Below are 27,996 nucleotides of genomic sequence, written 5' to 3'. Positions count from 1 at the left end.
GCTGGCTGGGAATGTAATCAGTTAACAGCACCTCCTTTCTGAGCTGCCGAAGGGGTGTTTCATCTCTCCTGTGCTGATTCCTAGGCTACTGGGAGGACCTGAACCAGAACCTCAAGGTTTCCTTTAGATGCCGGCAGGGCGGCCCTGCGCCTTCTGTGCGTGCTTGTTTTCATTGAGGGGTTCATCCTGGCTGCCCACTCTCATTACCACCTCGTGCTTCCTTTTTGCCACAGTCCTCAGCTTCCTCTTTGAGTCGTACTGATACTGGTGTTTGATTTCTTAATCAATTCCTTGTTGAGTCAACTGGATTTTTTCCTGCTGTTCATTCATTTTGCTCAACAGTCTATTTTCACAATCCTTATTCAATAAAATGTGTTAATCTTAAGTTTACCCGCTAAAACATTTTAGGAAATGAAATTGATAATATCCCCCTGGTTCTGGAATCTGACTGATCTGTTGCTTTGTCATCGGATTTTGAGAAAGCCTGGGAGAAATGTAAAAGTTAAACTGTTTCTGCAGGCTTTAGCTGTGCATGTGCTTGTTCTTGGCCATACGGCAGATCATTAAAGATGGTTCAGAAAAGCATAACAAACCCAAAGCAGAAAGTAAAACCTTTTGGGCAAGCTTCATAGTTATGGAAAGTATACATGTTTAGAAATTTAGGAAAAACAGCATACGTTAAAAAAAAATTAGTGTTAAATGGAAACACAAGCAATTCAGGGTATTTCTTTAAAAAGCTCTGGGAGGAATGGGACATTACTTATTAAATAGAATTAGGGGGAGAGTGATTAAAATGGAAATCTGAAGTTGCCTTTGCATCACTTAGTAGAGGGAGGATCATATCCTCCTTGGATCGAATTGTAGTCTTTTGAGGATTGAACTCACAGGATTTTTGTGGAGAAGAACTTGAGAGCCCCAGAATTAAAATTTTGTTTGAATATTGAAATACATTTGGGTTATGACAATAGTTGAAAATGTGGAGCGGCTTGGTTACCAGTCTTCAAAAAATAGGAGGCCAGCAATTTTTCTTATTGTGTGCTAAAAGGTATCATTAAACACCTTGGGAGGAAGGGGTACAAAGGAGAGCAGTTATGATGCGGACATAAGGCTGTTCATATTTTTGACTCCTGCTCTCATTTCTTCTTTATTAAACAAGTAAAATCGCTTACAGACAAATGTCTGTAAGTCAAATGTTTTTGGCACATGAATTGTAGTTTCAATTTGGAATAAGATTGTTTCAGAGGCAGTGAGCAAGATGTGGATGAATTAACACTTGGAGTATTCGCATAAGCCAAATACCAAGTTAATCAGTTGAAAATAAAGCTGTGATTTTTGATAGAACTGGACTTAGATGGAAGCTGTGACTCTAATGTCAGGCAGAGTTTCCCACTGGGGATGGGAACTGGCAAGAGATGATGTGAGGCAAGCGTGTGTGTGTGTGTGCGTGTGTGCACGTGTGCATGCATTTATGCTATATCTTATTTGTACGAGCAAATCTGGAAAATTCTGCAAATCCAGTAAATTCAATTTTAGGGTTATTTTCCTCTGCACCATATTTTCCCATCAGCACCTTGACCCCAGGAAGTCTTTTCTAAGAAATTGGAAATCCCTGTTTTCCCTCACTTTCCCTCTCTCCTTTTAGGAGTACTTCTGTAAGTTACATAGATGGATTTTATCACACAGAGTTTATAGTCTTATGAAATTTGACATCTCAATATGAGTTGGCCGAGGTAGTTGGAGAAGGTGGGCTTTACCGTAAAGACTCAAGAGTGACAGAATATAGTGTCCTAGTTAAAGTTTGGCCATGGGATCCCTGAAGTTCAGAGGAAGGTTCTCTAAGGATATGAGTCACTAATGTGATCCATATCCAGAGAAAGAATGACGGGCTGTAAGTCGGAGGATTTCGCTGGCCTGTTTTGTTTCGGTTCTTTCATTTAATCTCCTTTGATTGGGCCAGAGAGGAAAACGCCAAATATATTTACTTCACCCTAGTTAAAAATTCCGCTGCTCAATTTCTGTTAGATTACTCTAAAATATTTTCTTATTCTAATAAAGGTATGGTTATTTGTATGAATGATTTATTTAAAACTTTTTCTATACTTCATTCTGCCCAAGATCTTCCAAAGGTGAGCCAGCTGTTTGACCGGCATAAACGTGAGTGTCTGTCATGTGTGCAGCTCTAACGTCAGACTCGCATCCCACTGCTGGACAGGAAAGAGATTGCGTGCTGTGCCAAAGGTGGTGAGGGTGGCCAGCAGAGGTGCTGGGTCTTCCACCTCTTGGTACAAATCTCTCTCCACTGCACCATGCAGCCTTCCCCGGGAGTCACTGGCTCAGATAACCAGCTCGATAGCTTTTATAGCCAAATGGAATGGCTTTCTCCTGATGAGTATATGTGCCCTACTGTGCCTTTATGAGATCATGTGAAGCCCGGAGGAATTCTTGGCATTTTTGTTGTCTGTGCCCCAAGTATGTCCCACCAGTGACATGTGACATTATCAGCTGTGAGGAGAGAAGGGTCCAAGGAAGGAAAAAGGCCAAGTAGATAAAATCCTGCATTTCCTAAGGCAGTTTTTGCTGTCATTTTTGTAACCACTTGCCCCCAGCAGAAGGTTGGAGGACTGAGCAGTAATTGGCAAGGTTGTTAATGTCAATGGATTCCTGTATTTTCATTTGTTTGTTTCAAGACCCGAGTAGCGCCTATGCTAGGGTAGCTGTCATTTTGCCCTTTATGTCATTTCTGGTTTGCTTTGGTAACAATCTCTCATTCTTAAACTTATTTTTACTAAACAAGACAGCGGGGGGGGGGGGGTGGGGGTGGGGATTGTGAGTGGGGAGAGAGAAAGGGGGCAGGGAGAAGGCTGTTTGGAGACAAAATTGATATTCCTCCTCTCCCATAGCTTTTTGCTAAAATAGGACTTCAGCATAAGGCTAGGTATATGCAGGCAGGAAGATGGATGGGCAACCACCAGCAGACAACTCAGTTTTGAGGGCTGAAAAACTCGTGCCTTCCTTGCTTAGCAAAAATGAGGCATCTGGCCTATATTTTTGCTTTGGTCACAAATGTTATCTGGCAGTTTATACAATCTATGTGTCTTTTAGATTCTCTAAATGTCTACAAATAAAATGATATTAGTAAAAGAATCTTGATTGGTAGAACAGCAAAAGAATCTTGGATGGTAGGACTGGAAGGTTGTAGAAATAACATAGTCGAGCCTCCTCATTTTGCGGGTGAGGAAATAGAGACCCAGAAGAAAGGGACTTGTTTGAAATCTTGCAGAAAGTTAGTAGGATGGTGGTGGAATTCTTTGAGCGTCACTAATATTCTTTTGCGGCAAAAGTCCAGATAAGAGTAGGGACAGATAAGAGCCTTTGTTCTTCAAAGGGTCATCTTCGGGGCAGGTACATGGTTGGCACTTGTGATGTGAGTCTAATGCCTAGGGCCGCGGCTGGTGCTAAGGGCGGTCATGGCTGGGCTAGCGGTGGCAGGAGGAAGCGTAATGAACACATAGGGTGAGAGGTAGTTTCTCTAGGCCGTGACCATAAAGGAGTCCATCCAGGCCCGCCCAACACGTGTGGCCTGGAGGAAGAGGACCAAGGGTACTGCGACCTTGTCTTCCCACCTGGGGTGTGTCCTGCACCGTGATGGGCTTTTACATGTAGATACCTCCCCTTCAAAGTAGCCACTGCTTGCGCGTTGCTCACTGGAGGTATGTGTGCTGCAGTGGGGTCCACCCTTGGGCGGACTGTCCTGAGAAGAGGCCCTGGCAGGAAGCGGGCTCTTGGCTCTTGGGGAAGGCACTTCTGGTCTGGGCAGTCGGGACCAGCTCTGGGTGGGCATGGACCTTTGGCCCTGTAGATGCTTCACTCTAAGTGTAAGGAAGATCTGGTGCCTGGATCTATGGGAAGTTTGGAAAGTATTACTAAGAGAGAGTCACAGATTCAAGTTTGTCATAAGGTTCTTGAATTTTGCCTCCCTAAGTGGCAGCATCTGGAGAAACAGGGAGTAAAGAGTTGTTAGTTGCCATTTGATTCGGGGCATGGGTTTCTTTAATCAAATAGATGCCTAGTGTAGCTATAGGTTTTTGCAGAAGGTTAGCGAGGGCTGCATTACAAAGGACCACCAATGGATGGCTTAAACACAGAAAGTTTTCATGTTTAGATGTCCAAGATCAAGGTGTCGGCAGCGCCACTTCCTTCTGAGGGCTCGGAGGGAAGCATCTGTTCCAAATCCCTCTCCTTGACTTGTAAACGACCATCTTCTCCCTGTGTCTCTTCATACTGTCTTACCCTCTGTGTGTTCCTGAGTCCACATTTCTCCTTTTTATAAGAACACCAGTTATATTGGAGTAGAGCCCACCTTAACATCCTCATCTTAACCAACTACATTTGCAATGACCCAATTTCCAAATAAGGTCACATTCTGAGATATGGGAGGTTAGGACTTCAATATATCAATTTTAGAGGGACACAGTTCACCCGCTATGAAAAGAAACCATCCAAAAGAGATATGTCAAAGAGAGTGAGACATCTAAGAGATGAAGTTTAGAAAAAGGAGAGGAGATCTTATGGAGGAGACTGTTTTTACATCTTCTTTCTCACATGAAGCTCCACCTGTGACGAGCAGGGCTGGCCTTTCATGCCCACTCGTGCTGGGGCAGTGGTGGAGGTGGGGACAAGGCTGGAGCCTCTCACCATCCTGTGGTTTAGGCATGACTCTCAGAGAGGTGAGGATGTTCCCGCCATGCCCCACCTGTTCCTTAGACAGAAGACAAGAAGGTGAGCGTCATCCTTAAGCGAATGTCAGTTAACTCTGTGCCAGTACTTCTCCATGGACAATCGTTGCCCTCGTGGAGCTTTCTTCCAAGTGGGAAAGGCAGAAGTAAACAATAAACAACAAATAAGTAAATTCCCTAGTAGGTTAGTAGGTGGTGAATGCGATGGGGGGAAAATGTAGAAAAGGATGGGAAATTAGCAGTCTTAAGTAGAGCAGTTAGGCTGGGCTCCCTGAGAGGATAAGGTCAGAGCGAGGACTTGAAGGTAGGAGGGAGTTGGCCTTCTGTGTGTCTTGCAGGGAGAACACTCAGGCTGAGGGGCCTGTGCCAACCAAGACAGATTGGGAGCTGTCAGGAGGCCCATGTGGCAGGGCAGAGTGAGCGAAGGAGGGCTTTGTGGGAGAGGAGGTCAGAGATGTGATGGGAGATGGGCCATGTTGGTCCCTGTGGACTTGGCTTCCCCTGGACATATTGGAACAGGGATTTGAGCTGACCAGTGACATTTTATCTGATGGGCATGAGAAGGCGCCCTCTGGCTACAGTCTTGAGAAGAGACTGGAGAGGGGTGGGGCCAAAAGCAGGGGACCAGTTCAGAGGCCACTCAGCATTTCAGAGGAGGGTGGGGTGGCTTGGGCCAGAGTGGTGGCAGCACAGGTGGTTCCTCCTTAGACTTGTTTCTCACCCCAAGTCGTTGAACCCAAATTGCCTGGCTGATATTCTCCTGCATAAATGTCTCATTCTGGCCCTTGACCAAGTCTTGGCTTGTACTATTTAGATTAGTTTCTGGGATTGACTTCAGCTCCATTTTCCCATCTAATTATTGCTGAAAAGCAATCTCCCCCTCCCCCAAACTGAATTTCTCATTACTGAGATTTTTGACATCAGTGGTAGCATTCTTCCTGTGATGTTGCAGGGGCATTGAAGGGGGCCCTTTTTCATTTCTGACGTGGAGCTAAGGCGTTTGAGAGCTCCTATACCAACCTGAGGATCCCATATCATTTTTTAAAAAATCAAAGACAGTCTCGCATCAAATCTTCCATAGCCACCCCTCAGAATCCTTAGCTCCTACACTACCAACAAGAGTGTTTACATTCTGCACGTGTGTATTGTTGTGGCAGCTCCCAGTCTCCCACTTGGGCGAGTTGAAAGTGAAACCGTCTGTTAGTCTGAAGCAAAGAAAAGAGCTGTTGTGTCTCCCGTTGTCTGGCTGCTGCCAGATACAGTAGCGATTTTTTTCTTCTTGGACCCTGGAGCGCCAGTATGTAGGATCTTAATAACACATAGGATTAATCATACTATTAAAAATGGAAAATCCCACTGAGGCTGTCATTACGAGGACCACAGACTGGGCGATTTCAACAACAGGAATCTATTGTGTCACAGTTCTGGAGGCTGGCAGTCCAAGATCAGGGCGTCAGCAGGGTTGGTTTCTTCTAAGGACTAGAGGGAAGGAGCTGTTCCAGGCCTCTCTCCTTGGCTTGTAGATGGCCTTTTCTCCCTGTGTCTCTTCACAGTGACTTCCTTCTGTGTGTGCCTGTCTGTGTCTCCAAATTTCCCTGTTCCATAAGGACACGTGTCATATTGGATTAGCGCCCACTTTAATGACCTCACTTTAACTTGACTGTCTCTGCAAAGATACTATCTCCTCCAAATTAGGTCCCATTCTGAGGACACCAGCACAATGAATTGGGTGGGGAGGGGGGCACAATCAATCTTGAATGACCCCGTTGCATTCAATTTCCTGTCGCCATTGGGGCCCCAGGCCCATCTGCCACTGCTGGGCTTTCTCTGTAGTGCGTTTTCGTCAGCAGTCTCAACTTTTCTAAGGCTTCATTTGTTGAGGGTGAATTCTGGTCATGTGATTTAAACACCAGTTTGTGAGTAAAGAATAATATGCATTTCCAAATAATGACATTGTACTGTAAATTTAACATAATTCTAAAACAGAGTTCTAAAAATCTGTCTGGACAGTGACAGCATATTTCGAAGAAGTACACAGCTTCTAGGAGAGGTAGTATAGTTTACTGGTTAGGAGAACAGACAGCTAGACTGCCTGGGTTATCATTTACCCATTTACCAGCTGGTTAAGCCTAGGAAAGTTACTTAAATCTCTCTTTGACTGAGTTTTCTTGTCTGAAAATGTATACATTATAGTACTGACTTAGAGTTATGAGAATTTCAAAGGCTAATCTACGTAAGGAACACAGAAGAGTGTCTGGGACACAGTAAATGCTCAATAAATGTTTGATATTACTATTTGTAGGGTGGCTGCTTTGAACGAAGTTACTCATTTGAGTAAATTAGGTCTGGTGTGTTTGTCGAAACATTATCTGCTAATTGTAGAGACCACTTATGTGTTTCCAGGGTACAGCATAATTTGATCTGAGAGGATAGTTCTTCTTTGTCACTAACAATATGCAAGCTTCAAAGAAACATGAGGATTACCTTTAATCACTTGAGTACATGTAACTCTTGTTTAGAAACAGTTAACTCATCTAATTTGGTGCTTTTCAATGTATTTTCTGGCTCCTGGAGTCGTGGTTTGGGGACCACAGGGTGATGGTGGTGGCATTAAGTGTGTGAGGGTCAATGTGACATCACTTGCACCTCAGGCCAGACACCCCACCTCAATCACAACAGATCCTCTGTTATCTATGTTATATATTATAGTTCTGGATAAAATTTTCTTTGCAAGAGTTCTACTACTAAAAATAGCGTGAAAACCACTGGCACGGTATGTAGATTATTCATATTCTCCTGCCCCCTGTTGCTTTCATTCTGTGTATACCCCAGGGATGCAAGTAATGTTAATATTAGCCTGAGCAAAACATAATTAGAAAGGTAATTCTACTGCAAAAAGTAATATAGCATAAATTAAATAAATTAAATAGAAATCAAATCAAATATAAAGTAATGCATTCAATTATCTGCATCACTGCCTGTCTGCTCTAACATGAATGTTTGAGAGGAGATGAATTTTCTTTCTGGGCTAGGGCCAGAGCTGAGCCAAGACCAGTGAATTGTGTCAACCCCTGGAAGGATGGCGCTTGACCTATTGGGCATTAGCTAAAGGCACTGCCATTTTGGTCAGCTAAATTTTCAGTGTCAGTAAGTGCACCCACTACCTAACTATCTTCATTGTTACTGCATGAACTAGCCTTTGTGTGTGGCTGGGAACACCTATGTATAAGATACTGTTAAATGGTCTCATAGGAACAATTTTGTGGTGAACCCTTTATTGGAAAGTTATTGGTTGAATGGACTCCCATGAGCCTGGCAAGGGAAAGTGCATTTCTGTTTAAGGAAGGTTTTAAATTTGGAGAGCAGACATTAGCACACATAGCTGGTGCTGCTACTAGGATCAGAGGCAAAATGGATACAGACCAATCTTTGACACCCTCTGCCCTTCTCTCCCCAACATCTCAAGTCTGCTCCTCGTTCTCTGTGTTATACGCCACTCAGACTTACCTCCCTTCGAAAGATCCAGTCTCCATCCAGCCAGGGTGTAGAATTCTCCAGGCAGGACTCCACATGCTGTTCCACACTGTTCCCATCCAGCACACTGATTTTTGCCATATTGTGACTCCTGAATTCAGAAAAGTCTGCTGCCACATGCCCTACCATTCGTCGCCTCTCATCTCCTCCCTCTGGGCGGACCTCAGCTCAGCTAGGACACTCTCCTCTGTTGAATGTAGGTCTAGAGTGGGAATGGCTTTGTTTAGAATGTACCTGCACCATTTCTGGGGGATTTTTAATTGAAATGAGTTTACTGTACTTAGAAGTCACACATTGGTGGAGGTGATAACATTCAGAACCAGTTCTTATGGTTGAAGAGCAACAACAATCAGCAAATTGATGAGCTTGCTCTGAGACTTTGCAACCCCTGCTATGGAAGCTTTTCCTGACCCCCCTCCCCTACATATTCCAGAAACCTGACAGTCCCCCTCTGTAGCTCACCATTTTACCAAGTGACCACTTCTCTTTTGGTACTTGTAACTTTGTCTTTTTGCATTTTGGGCTCCTGTCTAGCAGCAGTGAGCTGTTGAGGGCAGGAAGCCATACCTCTAAGCTCCAATTTCCTCCCTTACTAGGTGCCCAGTAGATACTGGAAGAATTAATGAGTTTGTGAATGAATGAATACACGAGAGGCTCTAGATGCTCTTGCTGCTTTTCAGCATCATCATCAAAGGACCCCCCTTTCTTCTCCTTTCCGACTTCTATCCCTCTGTGCAGGCCCTTGGACCTCACAGCTGGGTTTTTGCTGAAGGTGCCTGCCTGGTTTGTCACATTCAGTGTTTCCTCCTCCAGGTCATCTCTCATAGTGCTGCCCAGTTAATTTCCCAGAAAAAAATCCATTTCTTTCATATTGTTCTCCTCAAAAATGGAAGGATTTCCCATAGCCTCTGGGATAAAGCTCAGAACTCCTTAGCCTGGCATTCAATACTGACTATAGCTTGTCCTTGATAGTCCTTTAAAAATTATTTTAATTGTAAATATTCCAAACAAACTGAAAACTGTAACAGATACTCATTTTCCTACCACTGAAATTAAACAAATGTTAGCATTTTCGCCATCTATTTTTTAAATAAATAAGCAAGCAAACATTACAAATGCAGGTAGACCTCCCACTCCTTTCCTCCCCCCTCCCTTTCTATTAAAAATAATAATTCCCCTTTTTAACTTTATCTCTCACAATTCACCATGTGAACCTTTTGGCCCAGTTGGGTTCATCTTCTCGGTGAAATTGCTTTCTTCTTTCTTTTTGCTTTGAGGCTCAGCTCATTTTCCACTTCTTTCAGTTAAGCTTTCCCACCAATCCCCTGATTTCTAAATTGCTGTGCAAGTTATTGCTCCATTGCTGGCATGGAGACAATATTCTACCAGTGACAGTTTTTATGCAGCAATTTCATCCTGTATTGGGTTTCTATTCCCCTTATAGTAATTTTTTTGTCTTGCTTTATATTATAGTTGACTGTCTGCATGAACTTCTTCTCCATTAGATAACAATGTTGAGAATAAGGTCTGAGTGTTAGTTTCGTTCACTCATTCACTCTGCAGATATTGATTGAGTGCCTGAGCTCCAGGAATTGTTTTAAGCACTGCAAATACAGGAGTGAACACAACAGATAGTTGCTGCAATTGTGGAACTTATATTCCAATGGGGGGAGGGAGAAATTACATGAATAAATGAATATGCCAAGGTGAATAATGCTAAGGAAGAAAAAGAAGCTGGGGAGAGCCTAAAGAGTAAGGGAATTCTATTTTAGATGTACTTTAAATATATGTATCTCCTATGTGCTCCACCTCACTGCCAAACACAGAAGGGGCTTAGTACATGCATATTGCTTGAATTGCACAGTGTGCCCAAATAGGTAATATTTGATTACCTGCTTGTGAAACACTACCCTGTGTGGACCATCCTTCTTGAAAGGTAGTTGCAGGAATGTAAATTCTAATCCTTTGATGCCAGGAGCACATCTGGGTTGTGCCGTCACCCTATCAGTATATGTGTGGAAATGATAACAGATTTTAATACTACTTCAGTAGAGCACAATTAAGGAGGGGAAATCTGATTCCTAGTAGTGTATTAATTCCACTGTCAAATGGAACCAATTTGGCATCATCTTTCCTAATGTGCTTCTTCAGCCATTGGGCTGACGGAAGGTCCATGTTTCATAGTGTTCCCTATGTGGTGGTATTGAACTATGATGCCAAGAAGACCAATGTCCTCTTTCTAATTCTTCTAGCCTCCAGGAAAGGATAAAATCCCTCAGCTTGTCACTTAAAGAAATCACTGCCAAGGTAAGTACCTTTTTATGCCAATTTTCTAAGGAAATCTCTGAAGTTTTCTCTTGACTTAATTTCGTGTCTAACTCATAGGACACCTGGGCTTTGGAAGAAATGTGGACTTGGCAAAGCCATTCTACAGGCCAAACGATGAGCCAAAGAGCCAGGGGCGAGGGCTGTTCCCATGGTAGAGGTCCCAACCTGTGGTCCCCCTGGGAATTAACTAGTTTGGCCTTTGCTTCAGAACAAGCTGTTGATGTTGGGGAATGGAAACGACTGTGCTGTGCACAACCAAATGTCTTTGCTTCAAAAGCCTTTCTGGATGGGGATAATCTGACAAATTAATTACTTTTCCTCCTGGAAAGGCAGGGTTCAGGTTCCCCACAAACAAACGGAAATGGTATGTTGTCTTTTGTGTTTTAAAGTTTTTAAGTTGACTTCGGAATGATTTTATCTGCCTATCTTATCTGCCATTTGTACTTCATATCAGAAGCTGAGTTTGTGTAGAGATAGAGCACTCTTTCAATATTCTCTGGGAGCACACAGTCCATTCAATTAAATAGTCAGTGTCACGGTTAGTTAGGATAACCACAGTTTCCAAAACAGAGCCCTTCCCTACAGAGATAGTCCTACCCAACTGAATTACTGGAAACTGTATGGTAGGAGCCATTACTCCTTGAATTATTGCTAAATGTGTCGCAGAGAACTAGGTATGAATCATTAATTAGTTGTGTTAGGTCTGGGGATCAGGGGTGCTTATAAGATGATCCAAATGTAAAAAGAAGAGGTTTTGGAGCAGAAAGCAAAGCAGACAAGAGTCTCCTGGCCTGGAAGGAAGGTTTTCTTGTTCTCAGTGCCCAGGGAAAGAGATCAGGAAGAGCTGCTATGGTCTTGCGGATCACCACAGCTAAGCTTAGACTGCCGATGTGTTGTTGGCAAAAATGTCCAGTTAGTCTGACCCTTTTCCCAGTTTTTGTGTCTAATTCATTTCTGAAAACAGCTTTAAAAGATTTTGCTAAAAATCACACAGCAGCAGTTTGACGGGCCGTTATGCCCCGCATAAAAGGAGAGCTTCCTGGTAGGGGTAAGTCTTATCCATTAGACAGCATTGGGGCCAGGGCCCCGGGCATGTTTGAATCCTGCTCTGCCTTCCTGGAGAACTTTCCACGAACGTTCACCCAAAGAAGAAGAGCAGGATGAGACTCAAGGCTCTGCTTTATTCCAGGCAGTGCGAGGACCGGAGTCCCCAGGCAATTCTGGTAAAGGACTTTTGTCTTAGGCTCCCATGCTGGCCGGGGCCAAGACCTTTTCCCCTGCACACCTGTAGGGGCAACAGAGACAGATTTGGCTTACCAATTTTGTTGTATGAATCAGGAGAGGGAGTGTTAGAGAGGAGACCTGATTTCTGCCTGACAAGTCACAGCAATGTCGCCCGCTAGTATTCATGGCCCTATCGATCTCTGCCACTGTGACCTCCAGGCGATGCCCAGGGAGGTGAGGGGAGGCCGCAGCTTCCTGGATGGGGAAGGTGATAGATGTATTCCTTCTCCTGTGTTTTCTTCTGTAAATATGTGCCATGTATCAGCGTGGCCTAATTTCTGTGTAGAATTAAAAGGTGGAAGGACTTGGGTTTGGGTGTATTGAGTATCAGAAATAGTGTGTGTGTCATATGAATGAGTCTGTATTCCAGCTGTGAGAATGCAGGTGTGCATGTTACATAATACAGATGGTGTTTATATATGTGTGTGTGTTTTTATGACATTTAATATTGTGTTCACACACATATGCCCATAGGCACACGATGCTGGGACTTGCTGATGCTCTCAGCTACTGTTAAAGCTACTGGCTTTGCCCAAATGCCAAAAGTGGTTAGCTTTGTTTGCATACCTTCTCTAATGCATTTATAAAGAACTTATAATTCCCTTGCTTTTCCATAAAATTAAGGAATTCATATTTAGGATTTTAAAATGTAAATGTAAAAGCTCCATTTGATAATGAGTTCCTCAGGGTCCAATTTTATTTGAAAATAAAAGGAAATGCAGATTTTCTGGGGCGTGTATGTGTGTGTATAGGGGTGTGTGTGTGTGTGTGCGCACATCCATGAATGTGTGTGTGTATGGGGGTCACATATTAGTCTACAGAGAATTAAAGAAAAACTGCCTAGTCACACAAAACAAGCTTCTGCTTTGAACTTGATTGGCTGGTGACCTTGAAGTAGAGATTGCAGCTTGACAGTTTTCTTTCTTTATAGTATTAGATATATAGATTTGATATTCTTTCCATTCCTCCCTCAAAGGGAGGTGGAACCGTCCTTCCACTCATTATATTTCTTCAACTCTTATGGGGTTACCCAAACCAAAGGTAATTGAGGGATAAATGAAATGGAAGAAATAGTTGGAAATAAATGAGATATCTGGAGATTGGTAGATATTAGATTACATCCAGCAGCGCCTGAAAGAATGTGCATTGCCATTTAATAAGATTTAGAGAGGTTGTTTCATATTAATAGTGACAGCTTGAAGGATAGATTTGCTCAACAAAGGAGAAACTGACCCAGTTATGATTAAGAGATACTGTTAACTAAAATCAGAAACACAGGACATTCATTGGTTGAGACATAAGAATTATGGCTGGTGTTAGGGAGTTAACAGAAATGTTTTCAGACTTCCCGTGACATTCTTAGACGAATGGGAGGGGATGTGCCAGTCATCAGGCATCGAGCCAACTTGAGACAGTGCTGGGGGGAAGGTGTTCAGAGTGTCTTCCTTCTAACTCCCAGTTGTGACTTCCTGACAAATCTCAGGACTATCAAAAGGGTCTCGAAATTAATCTCTTTGGACATGTAGCTGTTCAGTAATGCTGGTACAAGCTTTGGTTTAGAGGCCACCACCCTGTTACCTTCATCGAGAGTGAGTTTTATGGTGGGACCGGCCCAATGGCGCAACAGATAAGTTCGCACATTCTGCTTCTCAGCTGCCCAGGATCATCAGTTCGGATCCCGGGTGTGGACATGGCACCACTTGGCAAGCCATGCTGTGGTAGGCGTCCCACTACTATAAAGTAGAGGAAGATGGGCACGGACGTTAGCTCAGGGCCAGGCTTCCTCAGCAAAAAGAGGAGGACTGGCAGTAGTTAGCTCAGGGCTAATCTTCCTCAAAAAAAAAAAAAAAAAGAGAGAGAGAGGCAGTGGGTTTTGTAAAGAGATTTAGGAAATTACAGTCACTTAATGGGAAAAAAAACCATGTTTAAGGCCATGGGAGATATGGCGTAGCATTTTAGGCAGGACGGGTGATGTCTTTGATTCTAAAAACAATCTCAATTTCAATCTCAAACTGATGGTAGCTAGTAAGATCTAGAATCTTCTGGGGAAATTAAATTTTATATTTTCTCTGGGCTCTGTGAATCCAACTGGAATCTTAGATTTTTAGCAAGAAAAGAGGAATGCTTCCAGATAACATCCTTTGTGTATCACCCCGTCAACTGTGCTGTATGCTTTTGTTGAACTGGAAGTTTTTCTAGGTAGCTCATTAATCTGAGTAGAGATATCAATTGAATATGTGGTTTTAGCTTTCAACAAAAGAAAAAATTTGCGATGTTTTAGCTTCAAACAAAATGAAAGCTATCCGAAGACATTTGATAAAAAAGAAGCAGAAATTTAAGATTTTTGCTATTTTTGAAAAAGCAAAGAAAAATATAGGAAGTGTTTGGAGTGTCCTGGAAAAAGAAATGGTAAAACCTGCAAACCTCACTGAGATCCACTCACTGAATCGATCAAATCTGACTTGCCAGCAAGCATCTACCCTCAAAGTTTCATTAGACAGCATCTCTGAGTAATTCAATCTCGCGTGCCGCTCTGCCCTTGGTCTCAACATCTGTGCACCTTATTTACTGCCTACCATGTGCGAACACGGGGCCAAGTCCCTGCTCACATTGATCTTGTATCCTAGCAGAGAGAGACAACAGAGAAACAAAGGAATTAAAATAAATAGTGTGTCAGCTGGAGAGGATGCTATGGAAGAACATCGAGCAGGGAAAGGCGGAAGGGGAGGGCGGGCAGAGGGGGCTGCTGCTGTACCAGGTCATCAGCAGGCCTTTCTGCCCAGGTGACATTTGAGCAGAGCCCTGAAGGAGTGAGTGGGCTAAGCCAGTGGGGCAAGAGTGTTTCAGAAGGAGGGAGTCAGTGCCTCTGGGGCAGGGGCAGCCACAGTAGTGAGGTGGTTTTAGTTTGTGGTTGCGCCCTGTTGTGTTAGCTCACGTCTGTTTTGTGTTTGGGTGTGGGGGAAGGTGTAGGACCTGTGTTTGGAATATGCCAGTGCTGCTTTATTGATCTTTCCTTCCTTCCTTTTTTCCTTTTTCTTTTGCTTTGTTGGCTTTTTAAGAACTCCCCTCCACTTTCTCTTTATCACCCCTCTTAATTACTTATAAACCCAGAAATCTCTGACCTGGCTGCTCTGTGCCTTCTGATGAATAAACGATGATGGGTGGCTGTTTCTCTCCCTCTAGATCTGTCTGAGTGAGAGACTCTGCAGTACTCTGAGGAAGAAACTTAACGATATTGAAACCCAACTCCCAGTGCTGCTGGAGGCCAAAATGCTTGCCGTATCAGGTAACTGGAAATACAGGAGACACTGAAGCGGGTGGAGTGGACCCATGACAACCAGCACCACATCCCTATTCTGTCCTTGATGAACAGTCTACCTGTTCCTTATGTCGTACTCAGACACCTCAGAGCTTTCCTGGGGAGTCTCACTAAAATCCATGGAATAAATGGGCAACGCGATCTCCTTATTCAAGGATGGATGAGACTTTGAAAAATACACGTGCACGCACATTATAAAATACGCTATTTGTGTAGGTACCCTATTTTAGATTTCCAGTTTCTGTTTCTTTAAGAGTTTAGATGTACTCTGTATGCCATATAAGTCTAGCTGATGTTTACATAACGTTATGTATCTGCAGATGCTCAAGAAGGATTATTGGATGTGACCAACCCTTCCTGTAGGGGGAAGGAGTAATAACATGAGACAAGGAGATGCGCTCATGTTAACAGTCTAGTCATTGGTGATAGATGTTTGGAGGATCTTCCATGGATCATAATCCCTCCTTAATCTGGTAGTTATTAAGGGGTATGTTTTTCCATTAATCACTAGGTTGCAAACACGAGTCTCTGAAAATAGTATCTTACTCTTCTTTTGAACAGTGCTTTTAAACATGCCTCAGCACTTTTTACTTTATTTTATTTTCACAGCAGCTGTATTAGGAAGGTGGGAGAGATGCTGGGATCCCAACGAACAGATGGGGAGATTGAGGCCCTGGGGTATGTCCTTTGGTTGGGTTTACTCACTCAGCTGAGTGGTGGCAGGTCGGGGTCTAGAGTCCAGGTGTGATACATGGATTTTAGCTCAGTTGCATGACATCCTCCAGGATTCTCTGAGTTTTATAGGTTGAATGAGCCCACAGCTCATCAGCTTCAGAAGAATCATAAAAATTTAACGAAAAGATATAATAATTACATGTATGGGTTTTAAATGGCATTTTAAGAAGGAATACAATAATTGGCAGCTTCTGCTCTTCAGATCATTAAACAACTAATGTTGGCAGCTACAGAGCAATTTGGTCCCTGGTGCAGTCACACGTGTTATTTACAACCAGTAGAACGTCGACATGTGAATGTGGGGCTTGGCTCTTAACAGCTTCACATGCCATTTACTTGGAATTATGGCCCCATTTGCTCAGAGAAAAAAGAAGATGAACATCATCTTGCTTCTGAGTTAGGGTTTTTGCCTTTCCTAATCAATATATCTTTCCTAGGAATACAGGTGGATGTGTCTCTATTAAGCCCAAAGGAGGAGATGCATCATTCAGGCAGCAGAGAGGTCCCTGTCTCAGATGTGAATAATCTCTTTTTAGAATCCTGGGGAAAATTCTTAAGATGGTATATTGCATACGGGGCCTGGGTTTTCTGTTTAGTTCTTTGATCTGCTGAGAGAATCGGTGAGGCCTGATCAGAGGAGGGATGACCTGAATTAACTGGGATGGGAACTCACGCCTTGACCTCCTGTTTCCTGATTCCTCTTTAGGCCCTTGGTGACCCGGCCTTTTAGTCACTGGGCTAACCCCGTGGGTTGTGCTCTTGGCAGGGGGGGGGTCATCATTCTTCTGCAACTTCTGCACATGATGCGATTTCTGTTTCCTTTTGAGCTATACTCACGGCAGGGAGGGCCCGAGGAGTGAAAAGTTTCTTCCACTGGGATCCTGACGGGCCTATTGGAGTACCTTCGGAGTGGCAAACCCTCACTCTATTAGACAGAAGCCACAGGACAAACTCTTCAAGAGAAGCCTTTCTCTATTTTGTGCTCCCTGTGAGAATGCTGAGGGACAATGCCCTTGAGAGTCTTAGAAGCCCTATTGAATGGAGAGGATCTTAAGATTCTTAGAGGGCCTTTTGTCAGTCTGAAACTTTCTATGATTCACTGTCTTAGATCTCCCATTCTAGATTTGATCTATGCACTGGGGCCCTTCCTTAATTTGAGAGGCATTTGCTATCTGCAGAGGCTGGGAATAAGAAACAGTTTTAGGGCCGGCCCGGTGGCGCAGTGGTTAAGTTCGCATTGGTTAAGTGGTTCTGCTTCTCGGCGGCCCAGGGTTCGCTGGTTCAGATCCCGGGTGCAGACATGGCACCACTTGGCAAAAGCCATGCTGTGGTAGGCGTCCCACGTATAAAGGAGAGGAAGATGGGCATGGATGTTAGCTCAGGGCCCGTCTTCCTCGGAAAAAAGAGGAGATTGGCAGAGTTAGCTCAGGGCTAATCTTCCTCAAAAAAAAAAAAGTTTTATTTTCAAACTCAGCAAGTCCTAGCTTCTTTATATTTATTTATATTTTACTTATATTTATTAGTGTATTAAGAATACACTACTCCTCTCTCTTTTCTTGCATTTTATGGGCTGTGACAAGAAGCCAGTAGGCCCTTCTGTATTCTGCCTGGAATCTCCTTGGCTATGTGGTTAACTTCATGAGGATTTCTGTTCTACCTTACTTCAGCTTGTTAATGTTACCAGCCTTTCTGTCATTACATTACAAGGGTCCCCCTTCCTCCAGCTTCCAATATTTTTCTTGTTTCTTTTTCAGCCTTCACTGAAGCCTGTTAGGCTTCTGCCTGCCACCTGGTCCCAATGTCAATGCCTCAGATTTTAGGGGTTTGTTCTAAGCAGCACTCCACTTTCAGATACCAAAATCTGTTCTTATCATCAATTCCTGCATACTGAACCACCTCAAGACTTAGTGACTTAAAATATGACCAATCGTTTATTCTGCCCATGAATCTGCAATTTGAGTAGCGCTTGGCAGAGATAGCTCAGATGGCTCAACGGGGGCTGGAGAATCCACTTCCAAGATGGGCACTTATATGACCAGCAGGTTGGTCTGTCTGTTGGTTCCTGTCTATGTGAGCCTCACTATATCCAGCTTGGTTCTTTACAACATGGCTGCTAGGTTTTAAGAGTGAGTCTTCCAAGAGACAGGAAATGGAAGTATCTTCATTTTTAAGGCCTGGACTCAGGAACTGGTATGTGTCTCTGTTAATGTGTGATAAATTACCTTAAAACTTAGTAGCTTGAAACAATAAACATTTATTACATCACACGGTTTCTGGGTGTTAGGAATCCAGAAGCAGTTTAGCTGGGTGGTTCTAGCTCAGGATCTCTCACGACCTTCCTGTCAAGAAGTAGGATGGGAATGGTGTCACCTGAAGGCTTGATGGGGGCTGAAATATCTGCTTTCCAAGCTCATCCACGAGGCTGTTGGCAGAAGGCCTTGGTTCCTTGCCACATGGGCCATGCCATAGGGCCACTCATGACATGGAAGCTGACTTCCCCCAAAGCAAGTGATCTGAGAGCAAAAGCAAACAAGGCAGAAGCCACAGTGCCTTGTTAGGACTTAGTTTCCAAAGTCTCACACTGTCACTTTTGCTTTAGTGACTAAGCCCAGCTCACACTCAAGGGGAGAGAAAGAAGTTTCCACCCAAGAGAGCAGTATTAAAGAATTTGATGGGCACGACCATAAGGGTGTCACTTCTGTTGGATTTATCAGTCAAGCTATCCTGGGGCCCGATTCAAGGGAAAAGGGACACAGATGACAACTTTCAATGGGAGGTATGCCAAAGACTTTTGGGGCCATGTTTTAAAAAGTGCCACAGCAACTAAGGAGGCAGTAGGATTTTGTGAACTGAAGGTGTGGTCAGAGAGTTTTTCAGGCACAGGGAACGGCGTCCAGCACCTACTTAGTGCAGGCCTGGCTCTCGGTAATAAAGGTGCAGTATTGGACAGGACAAGATCCATTCCCTTTGATAGTGATGTTCTGGGTTGGCCTGGATGTGGAGGAAAAGCACGACTGTGTTTTGGGGAGGAGGAGTAGTCTAGATTGACTAGAGCATAGGGTCAGTATCATGGTAGGAATAAGCTTGTCCACATTGGTTAGGACCCAGATGCACAGGGCTCTGAATTGCAGGCTGAGGATCAAAGCATTGGGGAGCCATCCCCCCCACCCCTTTTCTAAGCAGGGTAATGACATGACCAAAGCCAGACTTTAGGAAGCCCAGTCTGGTACATGGTGAGATAGAGGGGGGAATGTCTGGGGACCGGGAGTCACTGACTTAACTAGGATGCTAGCAATAAAAAAGGAAAAAACGAAGGCTAGTATACAAAACCTTCTGTAGATACTTAGAAGAGCCATGGGGGTATTAATTGGTATTAATATCTCCAGCTGAGTGTGGTACAATGTACATGAACAAAAATAGCTAGAAAGCCCATCATTTCTTCTTGAGTCTAGGTCATATGAGATAAGAAGGTAGACAATGGTAATACATCAAAAGCCGCAATACCTCAGACTTTATTTTGCCTTGTACAACGGATTCTCCAAATTACCGGCAGTCCATTTCTTAGCTACTGCCCCTGCGGCTTTCAAGTGTTCTATAATATTAATATATCTTTCTCCCTTGTCTTCACCGACCTATACAATCTTGACTTAACTGCATCTTATTCATCTCTTTTCTTTCCCTTCTCTTGGCAGAGAATGATTTCGTTTAAATTATACACTCATCTTTCTCACTGTATCCAGGTAGGTTCTGTTGTCACTGTCCTTCCCAGAGAAGGAAAGTGCATTCCTTTAGCTCTGTGCATAGAGGCTTATAAGGAGAAGCTGACCCGGGCAGACAGATCTCTTTTTTTGAGAACAGAGGCCATCCAGTGTAGGACATACAAGCTTAGGCTTTGGATCTGAGAGGTCTGTGTTCAAGTCCAGCTTAATCACCACCTGGCTGGGTGACCTTGGACAAATTATTCACCCTTTTAAAGTCTTGTCTCTTCATCCATAAAATGAGGATAATAGTAACACCCATGACATTAGTTTGTTATAAGAATTAAATGCAGTAGTGAATTAAAATAATGTGATTTATTAGTATAGTAATACATGAATCACAAATCTGAGCATGATGTTTCCTTGCATAGAGTAAATATGTGCTTCCCTAGCAATTGTTAGCCATGTGTCTGAGTGGGAGGGGATTTGGCCAGAGGCTGACTCCTTGAGCCGCTGTTACTCACTGATGCAGGTTCCTGCCTAGTGTACCTGTAGAAAAAGGGCTGTGGTGGCTTCTACACCCCTCATTGCAAGGTGGCTCTAGCCCCAAATGCCGATGCAGTCTCCTGCCTGCTGAACTACGCTGGGCCCCTCATTGATGGTGAGGATTGTTTGTCCGTTTGGTTTTCAGTGCTGAATTCAAAAGCATGGAGCCCTGCTGGGTCCTCTCCCCAGGCCATATATTAACCTTAGCCCTGGAGGTCTGGTCACTGTCATGGCTGGATTCTGCCCAGTAAGATGAACCAAGAAGAGCATCTTCTCGTGGCCCAGAACAGGTCTGATCTAACTGCCCACTTCAGGCCCCTTTCCTTCAGGCCTCTCTAAGGTTTCTGGGTCAAGGTTGAGAGGCTTCTTTGCACAGGAGGCAGCCCCAGACCCACGTCGTTGAACTGGCTGTCTGAAAAGGAAACAAGAGCAAATTTCTCAAAAGGTGCTCCACAGAAGGGAACTCAACCCAGACAAGGGCTCCTTAACCTCTTTGCTGCCCTCACTGAAAGCTCTACCCTCTGGCCCTCTGGGGGCAAAGTGAGGGGACGGCCTCGGAGCCCTCTAGAGAGTGTGTGGGTGTGTCTGACACAAGCTCTGTGGTTAAGATGTCAACATTGGAAGTATGGGCCTATCTCTGCTCTTGAACTGTTCTGGGCCTTGCCCACCCATTGACCTCTAGCAATGGGCACTTTTGTCTTGAGCTCAAGTTCAGTCCCACCCTCTCCATGCCAGGCCCTCTTCACAGCTGTGTCCTCCTCAACCCTCCTCCAGTTCCCAGAACTTTTCCTGCCCAGAAACAGAAGATATTTATGTGGTGGTAACCCACACCTATGACTCAGCAACAAGCATCTTTCTGCATATTGTATATCCTTGGCCATCCATCTTGGACTCTGGGTCTGCACTGTTGTGGAGACACAGTCCTGAATGGGGCCCCAGCTCCTGTGATGGGGCTCTACCTCTATCTGTGCTCTGTAACCTGACTAATATCCCAGTATTCATCTGGCATGGGGCCTGTCATGCTCTAGCCATTTCCTCTCCCCTAGGATTAAGGCTCAGCTTTCAAGTACCTGGCCTCTGATATTTTTCTGACATTGACATCATGCATGCATTTCTGGCTCCAGCTTTCCTTGCTTGAATCATCTACCATTATTGATCTGGTCCATCTGTTGAGTCACCCTGCTGTATTTTTCTTCGGCTTTGCCTAATGCCTGGCACTCAGGAAATAGTCCATAAGAGTAATTGTTTTTTAAAAAAATGGATCCTCATTTGTTGATTGCTGATCCCCAAAATCTATTTCTGTACTTCCTTTGGGTCTCCCCTCAGTTTGTGGTACATTTTCTTTCCCACCTGCCTCCTACTATCTCTTTCCAAGGAACAAACAGTTCAGATAATCATTTATTCTTAAATAGCATATCAAGATGTCTCTGGTACTCCAAGCCAATTGTTTTTTAAAAGATGGTTTTATTCAATTTGACTTTTTCTTTGTAGAGAATAAAACCTGTCTACTCTTAGAATGCATTAGTTACAGATAAATGTGTCTAAATGGCAGCCTGAAATCTTCTTTCTTAGCTTATGATTTGGGGGGAATAAGAACATTCTAGAAATAAACTATGTTTTCTAGATAAGCACAAAATGTTTCCTTCTCTCTAGAAAATGTCTATGGTTTAGATCATTGGCTGGGGGGAGATGATAGGCCCAGTAAACATATTTCAAAGATGATGTCTATCCAGTGTGTAAGTAACAACCCTCCAAATGAGAAGAAGCAGAGGGGTTGATTCAGAGCTTGCTGTGGCGGGGGAGTCAGCCACCATCACTGTGTTTGGCAGAGACTGCAGGGCAGGCAGAGGAGTGGGAAAGCTTTGTAGTGGAAAAAAAGAAGGCTTCAGCTGTGATTGGAGGCTGCTGGCCTGGGGAAGCTGAAGGCAGGCTGACTAGAGCATCCTTTGTGATTGGTTAGCGGGGCATTTAGGCTTTCTCCGGTTGGTCCTAAATTGGAAGCAGAGACATAAATTAGGGAAGCTGTCTGTCAGTGATCAAGTCCTGGCCATTTTGGGCCAATAGTTACAGAAGTTTTTGTTTAGCTTCCTGGATTGTCACTGGAGACAGCAATCTGGCTTTCTACAAGTCTGCCTTAGAGCCGGCTGGCCTCCTGGGCTGGTTATTGTTGATACGTGGGTTGATTTCCTGGGCAGGTTGTGGCTCAGGCTTCTATTCTATGTATGATCTGGCCATTGTCTGTTCATATATTTAGTCTCTCCCCAGGTACCACATTTTCTTAAGCTGTTAGAAGCTGTTTTACATAAAATCTGGTAGGTGCCAGTGCTGTGTTCCCCCTCGTCTTCTCTAGGGAATGCATGGACGTCTAAAATGTTTGATGTGCAAAGCCAGTCTCGGGCCTTGCTCACAGAAAATGCTTTCACTGTCTCAGGAAATTATGGTGACTGGAAGAAAGAAGCAAAATAGACAGAAAATGGCAAATTCCAGCTGCAGGAGCTTCCAGGGAGAGGTGGAGGGCAGTTGGCTGCGCTTGTCTGTTGGACAAAGGCCCCAGCTCCCAGCAGGTGGCCCTGATGACAGTACTGAGGGGTGGCTTTGAATGCGGTCTTGCCTAACCATGTGGATTTGAGCTTGGAGTTCCTCAAAAGATCCGGTGTCATGCCAGGAAAAAGTTGCAGGACTCTATTATTTGTAGAATCTGGTGGTTTTCAGCACTGGCTTTGTTTCTTTTTCCCCAGTAAAGTATAACTCAAATCTGAGTAGGTAAAATTGGATCATTTTAGGAGGATCGTTATAAACAAAAATGTCTGTGGACCCAGGCAAGTCCCACGTGTGTGCAGTGTCTCCCTAGGTAAAAGGCATAGTGAGGCCTGGGGACAGACCGGAGGAAACATTGTATCTGATCACAGCATCCGTCCCCGAACCCCTTTGTGCTCCCTCCTTTTATGGATGGTTTGTGGCCATGTTTTGACCAAGTCCCTTATGGAGCTGTATTTGGTGGAGTAGGCACTAACGTGAGGTTGGAAGAACGAAGTTCAGTTCAGCAACCTCATGTGGGATTTTAGAACTCCAAAACGTTGTGACTTTGGGGAAGGCCCCCTTCTGGGTCTTAGTTTCTTCAACTGGAAACCAAGAACAATCATAAGACCCCCTTCCCAGATTGTTGGGAAGACGAAATGAGACAATTCATATAAAGAGAGTTTTGTAATCTATAAAAGCAGACTCTCCGATAATGACCTCAAAAAATGACCCTGAGATACTATGAAGTGGGTGGGGGGAGGATATTGAAATTCAGAGATGCTGAGGATAAAGTTAGAAAGACCAGAGTGGGTAAAATCAGCTTCGGCTTTGGCATACACCTAGAGGTTTTTAATTGTGTTATTTGTAGAATAAAATATTTTGACAGATGCTTTAAAAAACTGATGAGAGGGCCCAGTACGGTTCCCTTGCTGCATAGGCAGCCGCTGTGCAGCATGGTGGCGAAGGCAGGATGTTAATCTCTCCACAAATCCCCCTATGGCATTTAGAGAAGGGCCCATTAGAATTATGGAGATTGGGGTCACCAAGTCACTGAGGGGACCTCCTTCAGCGTTCAGCATTTACTTTTCTAAATTTTCATCGCAGAGCTCTTGGCCGGTTTCAGCAATCAGGGAGGGCTGCATCAAGCAAGATTTACCTCCTGGGCTTGGCTCTGAGGCCAAAATGCTTATAAAATATTAACTGAGGGCAGTGTAGCATTTTCTCATGGCTTGGGTTTTGATATGAACTGTCTCTTTGGGAATTCACACTCGTTCTGCATATATAACACTTCTACATCTATCGCTATGTATTTTCCCAAGCCATATTCCTTAGGATCAAGGAAGAGACCTAGGTTTTAATTAGTGATCTCTCTCATGTTTTATTTAGGACCCTGATCTCTAGAACTTGAGATGAGTTGTAGGAGGGTCTGAGGATGTATTTCCAGCGAATCTTCTGTAACATACACTTGCTCTGCGTATGTAGACTCTTCTGATTTGCTTTTAGAGGTCTTTGCTCTCTGAATTATTCTCGGGAGGAGATTGCACACTGTGGCTTATTTTGCCTGGTATCTGTGCCTATCTGACTTTTTGGTGAACCTCTTGCTGGAAAACACGGTCCAGCAGAAGGGTTGAGGCTCCCTAAGGCCAGCCCAAGAAGGGACATTTGAAGTCATCACATTATGCCCGTGGCTGCTCTGCCAAGAGGTAGTCACACCTCTGGGACTGGGCCTCCCACATGCTCCCAAGAGCATGGAGTGTCCCTTGAGCTTCTTTGCGGCACTCCATAAGCAGCTCCACCCACAACAGCCTTAACGTGGTCATTGTTCTGGATGGAAATCACAGATGCAGGAAATATTTTAGTTGTGTTTCTATTTACAACTCAAATCTTGTGGAAGTCCAGCCTGCTCTCCTTATCAAGACTTTGTTTTTCCTAAATAGGTCCAAACTCACTGGCTTGGCATTTTGGGCCCTTTGCCATTTGGATCCAACTTCTTTGTCAGTCTAGTCTCCGTCTCAGCCACATGTCTCCTGCCACCCATTGAAGACAAGATCCTTTGCCCTTCAACCAGGTTTCCCATTTCTCCTTTTGGAAACCTTGCATTCTTTCCTCATGTAAACTTCCTCTGTCTCCCCTTCTGGAACAATCTATCTTCTCTGAGCTCTCCTAGTGTGTGTTTACCTATGTCTTACACGACATCTTACCTCCTTCATTTAATGCTCTCCCTCCTGGAGAGCAGGGCCCATGCCTCGTTCTCTGCTGTCTTTGCCTGCTACAGCGATGGACAGAGAATAGTCTCAAAAGACATTTGTCCAATCATGGAATTGAAAACTATGGATTTCAGTGACAGAAATCATCACACTGGGTGTTCAGAAGGCTTTTAACGTGGGAAAGCATTTTGTAACCTTTCCCACATTTATTTCAGGTTGAAATCTGCCTATTAAATAATAATAATAAAGAAGTAAACAGCACAATTTGGTACATAAGAGGAGGGATTCTGGAGTCATGTCTGAGTAGGAAACTTCCCTGTATTTCGTTGCTATGTAATCGTCAGAGATTTCATTTTCTGGATTTCAATTTTCTCAGTTGTAAAGTAGCAGTAACAGCATGTGTTTCAGTGAACACAAGATACCCCATTATTTTATATACTACTAAGAAAGAAACATTACTGTCAATTAAACAATGAAACAATGCTTTCTGTGCCTTAGAATTCTTATTTTACACTTAATGCAATAGCTCTTTTAGCTATATTTAGGCTTTTGAAGAATCACATATTACTCTTTAAAAAAGGAAAATGAATTGGTTGACGTTTTCCTAAAACATCTTCATATTCAGAGTCTGAGGGTTCCGAAACACATTTCAACTCGAAGTAGTCGAGGCTCGTGTTTTCCACACATTATCATCCTCTATGTCAGTGAAGCTATGGGTGATGCAGCTTTTTTTCCTCTAAGAACGAACTACTGGTTCCTGTAGAATTTTCTGCCAAGCTGCTAACTCTGTCGTTCAAATTTTAAATGCTGGTGCTTTCCTGATCTTACAAATCCACGTCACCAGAAGGTTTTCAGGCAACAGCCAGGACTCAAATGGTCCTTAAGTGGTTTGTCCATTGAAGCGCCAGGGGGTTGCAGATGGTCAGCTAGCTCCCCAAGAATAACAATCACCTAACATCAACTTCATCCGGGCTATCTCCTGGCTGATAGCGACTGTGGATACATCCCCATTTCAGAGATGTTAACATGTAGAAAAGAATGTGCCTCTTAGAATAGTTAAGACAGGGTATAACCTCCCTCCCAGGGTTGTAATGTGGTTTAAAGGAGAGAAGGTTTGTAGCTATTATTGCAATTATGCTTATAATAAAGTCTTAGGAAGGGTAATGGAGCCCTCTAGAAACAATAACTATTTATGGAGCACTCATTAATGTGATATATTTATTAATTTATGGTATAATTTTCATATTTAAATTTTCCCTAATATGTTTTTTCCTTTTTTATTGAGATTTGATTTACATTTAATGAAATGCATGGATATTAAGTGTACAGGTCTATGAATTTTGACCCCTGTGTTAGCAGCAGCCCTATTAAGATGTTTTCATCACCCAGAAACATCCCTCTTAGGCCCCTTCCCATTCATTATCCCCCACTTCCCCAGACAGCCTCTGTTCTGATATCTTTTACCATGGATTAGTTTTGCCTGTTCTAGAACTTAACAACGATGGGATAACGTGGTAGGTACTCTGTGTCTTTTTCTGAGATACTTGCATGTCACTGTGTATGTGAAGAGTTCGTGCCTTTTTTGTGCTGAGTAGTCTTCCATTGTGTAGACATGCCATTGCTTCTGTGTTCTTCTCTTGATGGACATTGAGGTTGTTTCCAGTTTGGGGCCATCATGAGTAAAGCCTCTGTGAACGTTTGAGTACAAGTATTTTTGTTTACATGTTTTCATCTCTTGGGTCAACATCTAGAAGTAGAATTGTTGGATCAAAAAGGAGGTGTATGTTTAACTTTATGAGAAACTGGCAGAGCTCTTCTGAAAGTGGTTGTACCATTTTATACTCCCACTATGTATGAGAGTCCTGATTACTCCACATCCTTGCCGGGGTAGGCAGTTTCAGTCTAGTTAATTTGAGGCATTTGAATGGTGGTGTGGTGAAATCGCTATGGCTTTAATTTGCATTTTTCTGGTGACTAATCATCAAGAATACTTGTTCATATGTTTATGGGCCACTTGTATATCTTCTTTTGTACAGTACCAGTTGAGTCATTTGCTCACTTTTCAATATGGTCATTTGTGTTTTAATTATTAAGTTGTAGGGGTCAACTTTGTTGGATATATGTATCGTAAAACATTTTCTCCCAGTCTGTGGCTTGCCTATTCATTTTCTTAATGGCACTTTTTGATGAGTAGAAGTTTTAATTTTGGTGCAGTCCATTCTTATCCATTTTTTTCTTTTATAGTTAGTGTTTTCTGTGTCCTCTCTAAAGTTTTTGCCTACTCCAAAGTCAGAAAGATATTCTCTTCTATTTTCTTCCAGAAGCTTTATAGTTTTCACTTCTACATTTAGGTCTGTGATCTATCCCTAATTAAATTTTGTGTATGGTTTGATGTATGTCTAAGGATAACGTTTTCCCCATATAGCTAGCTAGTTGTCCGACTAACCGTTTGTTGAAAATACTCCCGTTTCCTCATTGACTTGCTTTGGCACTTTGGTTGAAGGTTAATAGTCTGTGTGAGTGTGGTCCACTTCTGGACTGTCTACTCTATTAATCCATTTGTTTATCTTTTTATATGCCAATGCCATACTGTCTTGACTTATTGTAGCTTCAGTGTTGGTTTGAAATCAAGTAGCATATGTCCTCTAACTTTGTTCTACTTTTTAAGGATTGTTTTGGTTTATCTAGGCCTTTGCATTTTCTTTTACATTTTAGAATAAGCTTGTCAATTTCTACAAGACTTTCATGAGATTTTGATTGGAATTGTATTGACTGAATAGATCAATCTGAGGAAAATGGAAATCTTAGCAATATTCAGTTTTCCAACGTATGTATATACAGTACCTCTTTTTAATTATTTAGGTCTTCTTTCATTTCTCTCAGAAGTTTTAAAAATGGTTTTCTGTGTAGAGATCTTGCACATGTTTCTTTATCCCTATGTATTTTGAGTTTTAAAATATCTTGTATATGGTATATATTTTTAAATCCACCTGTCAATTGTTTGCTGCTGATATTTAGAAATACAATTGATTTTCGTATATTGACCTTGTATCCTGCAGCCTTGCTAAATTCAATGTTACAAATATTTT

General features: G+C 43.2%; 1 protein-coding gene across 32 annotated transcripts in view; it reads left to right on the top strand.

Moving 5' to 3' along the window:
• The window catches only part of DISC1 (DISC1 scaffold protein), a 395,918-nt gene that overhangs the window by 156,122 nt on the left and 211,800 nt on the right, over positions 1 to 27,996 (top strand). For 28 of the 32 annotated variants that reach the window (XR_011496343.1, XR_011496347.1, XR_011496346.1 and 25 more), the window contains 2 exons: positions 10,523 to 10,577; positions 15,066 to 15,168. The exons of 1 other annotated variant lie outside the window; for it this stretch is intronic. Coding sequence is in view for 9 of the 31 variants with exons in the window: in XM_070492665.1 (XP_070348766.1) it covers positions 10,523 to 10,577; positions 15,066 to 15,168 (158 nt within the window). In the remaining 22 variants the exon portion in view is untranslated. Of the gene's footprint in view, positions 1 to 10,522; positions 10,579 to 15,065; positions 15,169 to 27,996 lie in introns of those variants that run through there. 3 more of the 32 variants (XR_011496356.1, XR_011496370.1, XR_011496369.1) reach the window with 3 other exon arrangements.

The sequence above is a fragment of the Equus asinus genome, chromosome 2, assembly GCF_041296235.1.
Source record: "Equus asinus isolate D_3611 breed Donkey chromosome 2, EquAss-T2T_v2, whole genome shotgun sequence".
In the NCBI taxonomy this organism is placed as follows: domain Eukaryota; kingdom Metazoa; phylum Chordata; class Mammalia; order Perissodactyla; family Equidae; genus Equus; species Equus asinus.
This window is presented reverse-complemented; position numbering and strand designations above follow the sequence as displayed.